The following is an 8,114-nucleotide window of genomic DNA, read 5'->3' as shown; positions in this document are numbered from 1 at the left end:
GCTTCTGCCACTAGGAGGCGACGCTAAGCATAAAAAAGGGTTAATTCTTCCTGCTAGCTATATCCCTCCTGCAAGCACCAAGCTCATCAGTTTTTGCTTAGTGTCTGAAGGAGGCAGACCTTCCTGCTCTGCCCGTCTTCTGTTTTTGTTTTTTTTTCCGTTCTCTCTTCTAGATGGGTATTGGGGATGAACTAACATTCCTGATGGCCCCAAAGTGGGGAGGGGGTGAACAGTCCTGCACCAGACAGAACTATTACACCCTCCTCGAAGAAGACAAAGCGGACCAGGACAGCACTAACAGCTCTGTCTACCGCCAGTCATAGGGTCACCGTAGGTTCCTGACTGCTCCCCCTCACTTCCAGCGACCTCTCAGATCCAAGGAGGTCGCTGGTGCCTGGAGGAGCCGAAGCAAAGAGGGTGAAGATAGATGCGTCTCACCATATTCCCTCCACACCCTCTCTTCCTCTATCAGCGCAGTAGCGGTGTATCTCCGACCCCTTGTGCAGTTTCTGTGTCCAGGCTGGTGCGTGGATGGGCTGCCCAGAGCCACATATGATGTGCGCTCTCGCTACTGTACGAGATTTACATCCAGCAGAGAATATCTTGTCTTACGGACAACAGTGTGCGAACTAATGGTCAGCAGTACTTCGGCTTGCTGAGGCCTGTAGTACCTTCCATAGAGAAAGAGTGCTCTGCGCAGGGATTCGCCGGATTAATCACTCCTCATGACTGCTCCCGTCCACATTGAGCCTGGTCTAACAGCTGGGTTGCCCACTTGCAGTCTGTAGACGGTCGCGCTCTGTCCATGTCCAGAATGACAGGCATGACACATGTACTATGATCGCTATCGCTACCGTAAGACAGTTACATCCAGTCAGACGGTTTTGGAATCGGTTATCATCAATAATCCGGGCTTGCTGACTCCTGTAGTACCTTCCATATGGGAAGAGTACTTTGCACAGAAAGTCTGTGGTTACATTTCTTCTTCGGTGCGGGGGGGGGGGGGGGGGGGGGTTCGCCTAACTGGTGGCCCGCCGGCAGTGTTCTTGCAAGCAGCTGTAGCACGATCCCCGATTACAGGAGAGACGCAGACTTGGACCGCCCAGAGACACATGCTATGTCACGGGACGAATGTCAGGCAAACGATGTATCTCCGCACTCCGGCACAGGAGCTAGCAGAGCTGTCTCGCTCACGGAGCGGCCAGCAGGGGCTGGGGCAGTGCAGGAGATTTCTCTCCTCTCGCTCCCCCGCCCTCCTCCATTAAGGAAAACACAGCGGCCGTTCACTACTGAACGGCCGCTGTTTAAACTAAACGATCAGCTTCATCGCTCATTTTTTATGCTGCATAAACAATCAGCGATGAAGCTCATCACTCCGTGTAAGCAGCAGCCGTTCAGTATTGAACGGACGCTGTGTTATCTCAATGAAGAGGGGCGGGGGGCCAAGAGGAGAGATATCTCCTGCACTGTCCTGCCCCCTGCTGGCTGCTCCGTGAGCGAGGCAGAGCTAGGTCCCGTGTGACAGCACCGCAGCAAGGAAACGCACGGACGAGTGTCGGGCATCGTTGGCCTGACGTTCGTCCCGTGTAAATGGACCTTAAGTATAGTTTTGATGCAGGGGTCCACCCTCCGACGGAGTCTGGGGGCGGTAGGTCCGCCTACTACCTGCCCTCCAGTCAGCTCTAACATGCTGACTGCTATGGGTCCGGTCCCGCTCCAGGGGGCCTTGGAACCAAACCAGCATCTAGCGCTTTTTAGGAACACTGGACTGCATGCTCAGCCAGCCGTGTCCATGTGGCCCTGGGTCACTCATGTCGTCGGTGACAGTGAGGAGTACGCTGTAGTGGAGCAGTCTCCATCTCCGCTCCTAGAGTATTTCTTCGTGGGTCCTTCCTACGCAGGTACAATGTATAAGGTTCTGGTCCAACATTGAGCCTGTCTGACAACTGCTTCGCTAAGCCGAAGAGTTGGGGTGCCCTGCATCCTCTTGGGCCTCATTTTGATGGAAGTCAATTAGCTCTATGGCCGACGCACCTTCCCTCAGACAGGGATTGGCTGGGATTTTCTCAGCGATTACACAAATGACTTTTTCCCGGGTCCCCTCATTTGCGCAGGTACAGTTTGTGAGTTGCTGGTGGTAAGTGTTTTTTGCCCTTTCACATTGGTCAGTTTTTAGACTACACATTTATAGGGTGCCGTCTGGGAGACAAAGCGGTTAATTAAGGTGGATCCAGAAGCACGTTGTGATCCTCCTGAATGATGACATGCAGGAGACCGTGAAACATTCTACACGGATACAGAGTTCAATTCTTAGCGCTCATCCCGCCTGACTCCAGATGTTTTCCACGATGGCGCCAGCGAGATCCACGCCCAATCTTCTGGTTAGCGGTTGTGATGACCTCTTCATAAGGAGCTACCTTTGTGCACATCCCAGATGCCATTTCCAAGCCTAGACTTTGTCAAAAACCATATGCTTCATGCAAAACGTGGATGCCGTGGCCATGTCACAGGCCTGATCCTAATGGTATCTTTTGAACCCTGCATCTACAGCTCCCATTCTCTCTGGTAGCCCCCACACATCACCTTGGATGGTTCCTACTAATCCTTCAGCAGCAGACCCTGCTCTTCAACTAGTTCAGCAGCTATAAGGCCCCCAGCTTTTTGAATCTTCAGCTCCATTGCCTTGGCTACTCGTCTCCCGTCCATGCAGGAGGCGCTAGCGGGTGGAATCTTCCGGTCATCAAAGAAGGCGTTATCTACCGGTTGCATGTTACTTTTCTACACGTGGTATCGTGACCCTGCGTTAATGGAGACTTCGGTCCCATATCTCTGCTACCGCTAGTACTCCCGACAACACAAGTCCCATCCTTTTCAGGCTGTGTTACGATACATACTACTCTGACACCTAATGTCTCGCTGGAAGCTGCTCCTCGGGCGCTCTCCCCCAGTGGGTGGATGAGACCGTTGCTCGGTCCCCTTTATGCTCTCTCTCTCTGCATGCTGGAGGCCTAGGCATCCGGTAACGCTGGTCGCAGTTAAAGAGCTTATTGCACTGCTTTACACATACGGCTTATTATTCCCTTTCCCTCTCCCTCTCCCTCTCCCCCCCCCCCCCCCCGCCCCCTCTCTTTCTGGTCCTGTTCATTGGGGGACACAGCACCCACCCCGTCTGGTATTAGGACTGTAACATATACTCCTTGGCTGGAGTGTTCTCAGTGCGGTCGCACACAGTGATACAGGAGTTCCAGTTTTTAAATATTGTTTATTAACCTCTTGTTGTCATATCCTACTGGCTGCTCCTACTGCTTGCATACAAACTGATCGGCTTGGTGCTTGCAGGGGGGTATAGCTGGTGGGAGAAGTTAACACTTTATGCTTAGTGTCACCTCCTAGTGGCAGCAGCTGTACCCGGGATCTTGCTGTGTCCCCCCAATGCACAGGACGAGAAAGATTTTAGGGTAGGTTATACCAAAAATCTTGTTGTTCCTGTATGAGACACCTTTTGGGTGCAACAAAGTTGTATGAATTGGGTTACTTCAGGCCGATCATTTTTTCCTATGCCATGGCGGATCGGAAGAGTTTCCCATTGATCCCGTGTAAAACTAGCCTTAGAATAATTCCTGTCTGTTGGACCCTACCTCACTAACTCCTATCACATCACTTCTGATTATTAGAGGCTCCTGTCACACAGTTGTAATGAAGGAGATGATAGTTCAACATGCTGATTATATACTTATAAGCTTTAGCTTAGTTAGGTGACCAGAGTTGTTAAAAAATAAATAAATCACACCGTCCTGCCAACAGGCAGAGATGGTACCCGCTCCAGCTGCTCATGGGACAGAAGACAGAATAGTGAAAGAGGAAGCATTGGAGAAATCAACATAAAGACATGGTGCCCGATAGGCATCAGACACGAGGCTGCACTGCATGGAAGTGAGAGCAGTATACATAGGAGGCCCAGGGGTGGGACAGGTGAGGGCTGCAGAGGTGGAAAGAAAAAGTGGTATTGCCTTTAGGGAATGACATCCGAGATGATTGCTGCTTATAGCAACTGGTTTCATGAATCCACACATTGGCCAGTATATGCGGTATATGAACCATACAACCTTGTAGTTAAAGCCTTCCCAGTCACCCCGGATGCCCATTTTAAATCTACTAGGTGGAAGAACAGCAAATGTAAGATGTAGAACAGCAGAACGGGGAATAAGATTACAGAAGATGTTAGGATGTAGTTAGAGCTTCACCCAAAGGAGACTTCCAGGAGGAAGGAGTTTCCACCCCCCTAATTGTTTGGACTTCTCTAGAGACAAGATGCTGGACTACAATGAACAGCCGTCTTGTATACTGGTCCCTGGTTTCTGTGACTTCGTGCCATCAGCCCCAGGATGCCTTACAACAGCCCATAGGCAGCCAGTGCCATCTCTGCGAGATACAAAGCGGACTGACGGGCGTTAAAGAATTTTAGGTAGCTATTCAATGGGCGCTCTGCCTGCGACTACCAACCCGGGCTGCTGTAAGTGCAGAGGGATCTGGCAGCGGGTGCCACACAGGGCACACAACACCCCCCCCCCTGCCCCCTCCGCACACAGGGCACACAACACCCCCCCACCGCACACAGGGCACACAACACCCCCCCCCCCTGCCCCCTCCGCACACAGGGCACACAACACCCCCCCACCGCACACAGGGCACACAACACCCCCCCCCCTGCCCCCTCCGCACACAGGGCACACAACACCCCCCCCCCTGCCCCCTCCGCACACAGGGCACACAACACCCCCCCCCCTGCCCCCTCCGCACACAGGGCACACAACACCCCCCCACCGCACACAGGGCACACAACACCCCCCCCCTACCCCCTCCGCACACAGGGCACACAACACCCCCCCCCCCCCTGCCCCCTCCGCACACAACCCCCCCCCCCCCCGATTTAAAGAGGGCCAGATGTGTCTTTTCCTCATGGTTTTGCACATGTTCCTACATATTGTGTGTGCATTTGCGCACCTCCCATAGACTTCCGTGAGGCCCTTTTAATGTGCAAATATGCAGGAAAACAGAGCAGGTCCTATATATATATTTTTTGTACCCACAAGAAATACACGTTAAAAAAGTAGATGAGAATGACAGCAATGGGTTCTATTCTGCGCACAAATCTGTCTGTCCAGAGGCCACAGTGGTAGTACCAGCATCAGGTGCAGCTTTGAGGTTTACCCACGTAATGCAGAGGGGCGAGCTGCTCCAGCAAATTATTGGGCAATGTGTTCAGGGCTTTATAGACTGACTGCAGGTAAGGGGACGGGTGCATGGATGGCAGGCTCAAGTCCGTACCTGGTTAGGAAGAAGTAGGATGGTGGTGTCCTATGGGTAGAAGAAAGCTACCCGGTTTTCTAGCCCCAGAGTTATGTGAAATGTTTGCCAAAGCTACGAAATCAAAGTATTTCTCATTAAATTTCCCCGGAAGGCCAGCAGGGCATACATGCAGTTATTAGCGCCAGCCAGAGTGGGTTTAAAAAGGAGGAAAGGTAAGAACTGATCCTTCTTTCATATCCACTCCTGGATTTGGCTCCAAGAAGTTCCTGAAAATAATAGGAGTCCAGCGATGTAGTATCTGATGAGCAGCCGCCTCTGGTACCGCCAACATAGCAGAAACACTTTGTGCCGCCGCCATGAAGGTCTGTTCTTCAATGTGCTGAAAGACAACGATGAGCCTCATCAGGGATTCACAGCGGGATACAGCTGATACTATTGTTTCAGCTGTATCCAGCTCCCTGATCACAGGTGGGGTATGAAGAACAGAGCGGTCCAGCTGTGTTCTTCATACTCCACTCGGAGCGCTCGGCTATACAACAACCGGGCGCTCCATGCAGAAAACATCTGGATGCAGAAGGCAAGCTGGGACACCCCACTTGTCTTCTGCATCCCCCACTCCGAGCGCCCGGCTGTATAACAGATGGCGCTCGGAGCGGGTTACAGCTGGATGCAGAAGACAAGTGGGGACACCTCGCTTGTCTTCTGCATCTTCCGCTGGCAGCGCAAGGTGATCGCTCATCTTGAGCTGTAAATGGCACAACGATTATCGCTCAAAAGTCGCTTGAGCGACAATCATTGTGTCTAAATGGGCCTTACCCTTCCCCACACGCCGGCATGCACAGTGGTAGCGGGGGGCTTACGTATGACCGACTCTTCTCTGTCCACATGCTGCAGGGGAGACGTGCAAGTTCTGACAAACACCAGCATATTAGCCCATAAGTGGCGCTGTTACCGTTTGTCACTACTGGCAACAGAAAAGATGGCAGAATCCCTTTAAAGTGTCCTTTCAAAGCAAAACATTCCATTGCAATGCCAAGTGGCACCTGCTAAAGCCTGGGGGCCCCGTTACCAGGATACAACTGGAAGGGGCAGACGTTCCTAATAAAACTATTTATTATACATCATGTAAAAACAAAGGTTTTGTTCAAAGCGGCATCTGCGCAAAAATACAAAATGCAGAAAGCTGGTACAAAACTTTTCATAGACAGTGTTCAGTTGTGTCAGGGGGATAATCCCGATTTACAGGTCGGTGGCCGGACCGCCCCAGCTGTAATCTTCATCCTCAGAGCTGGAACTCCTGGCACGATTAAACTTTCTGCGAAGCGCGTCGTGTTCGTATTCCCTGCTGGAGGGAAGCGACAACCAGTTACTTCATAGCATAAGACAAGGAAACAATGTTTTCTGCCTGTCACAGTCCCCATAACATCACATAGTCCTGATGTTCATCACCTTGTCACCAGTCTATTTCCCTCAGCCTTAACCCTTTCCAATCCACTGTCTGACGTCTTAAGACATTATGATTTAAGGCTGTACAGCTCCGAGGTTGGAAGACGTCCGTCGGGGTTCTCTTACTGTATATTGCCAGCCTTTCTGCTGTTGGAGCCTATCCAACGTGTCACCTCATGCAGTACTGGCTTTAGCCAGCAGATAGCGCCGTTGTATAATGGCAGAAAAAAGAGTAAGCCCCCTAGGAAAACCAGGATACAAATTGGATTGGAAAGGGTTAAGACTGGCGTTTCCTGCAGTTGTGTGTATTAAATCTTCCTGCGTATCGTCTCTACACTTTCTTATCTCATGTGCATGGGCGGCCATGTTTCTAAAAGAGAGAAGTGGCTGTCAATGCACAGGAGGTAGGTGGCCACCTGAAATAGTTGATTTTGGCCATTTAGGGTGACCATGACTTGGGAAAGTAACATGGCCGTAGTCTGCCAAATTCCATTCGCTTTGGAAATTTGGTCTGAATATGCAGGTACAGGGCATGAAGGGCCAAACCGTGGGCCCTCAGTTACCATACTGGTCAAATCTGTAGTATAAATGTAGTTACACCGGCGGCTGCTCCTCCGCTTCACTTTGTGATACAGGGTTATGTGACTGCTGCAAATGTCAGCACCCAGAAGTAAAGACTAGCTGGGGACGAGCCAGTGGAGCAACAGGGGAGTATTTGGGATTTCACACCACTATGGAGAAGTTTCTTCCTTGTTGTTGCTGTTGCTAGTAGGATCGTTCCTACAAACAATCCCACGGTGATCGCGGTCTTAAATGCGAGCGTCTCTAATCCTCTAAGTGCTGCGGAGGAGAAGTCCGGTTATTCCCGAGCCGCTGTTCCTTCTACTGTAATGGAGTCTGTCAATCACGTCGGTGGGAGCGAGAAGCGGCCGATCATCAGTAACCGGCTCGATTCTGGCCAAACTACATAACATTAGCACAAAAGGGACTGCTGAGATCACGTATGTCCCCACTCACTGCGGGCCTCAAGGAGAGCCCAAACAAGATACGCCTGGTGCAGAGCCTGGGGTACATGGTCATGTCGTGGCCCCTCGGGGGCAGCACCGAGCACCAGCTGCGTTCTGCCTAGTTTCTTTTTTTTATTCTGCATCAAAAGTCTCCTTTTGCACAGATTTAGAATTACTACGTTTTGGGGGTAATTTACTAAACTTGGCGTTTCCTGCATCGGGCCGAGTAGGATTTCCCTGGGCGCACGATACATAATGAGTTCCTGACTGCCCGAAGACCATTACCAGACAAGGGACACCAGGATGTTTAAAAGGGAGGTAAAACTTCTGGACAGGAAGTGGTTAAAGGGA

The 8,114-nt window shown here is 51.3% G+C and overlaps 1 protein-coding gene across 1 annotated transcript in view; it reads right to left on the bottom strand.

Annotated features, from left to right (window-relative positions):
* Positions 1-6,405: 6,405 nt before the first annotated feature.
* TJP3 (tight junction protein 3) overlaps positions 6,406-8,114 on the bottom strand; it is a 41,140-nt gene continuing 39,431 nt past the window's right edge. Inside the window, 1 exon segment of the mRNA XM_066574415.1 lies at positions 6,406-6,655. Within this exon segment, the coding sequence (XP_066430512.1) occupies positions 6,550-6,655 (106 nt within the window). The 3' untranslated portion in view covers positions 6,406-6,549.

This window comes from Eleutherodactylus coqui, chromosome 7 (genome assembly GCF_035609145.1).
Source record: "Eleutherodactylus coqui strain aEleCoq1 chromosome 7, aEleCoq1.hap1, whole genome shotgun sequence".
Taxonomy (NCBI): domain Eukaryota; kingdom Metazoa; phylum Chordata; class Amphibia; order Anura; family Eleutherodactylidae; genus Eleutherodactylus; species Eleutherodactylus coqui.
This window is presented reverse-complemented; position numbering and strand designations above follow the sequence as displayed.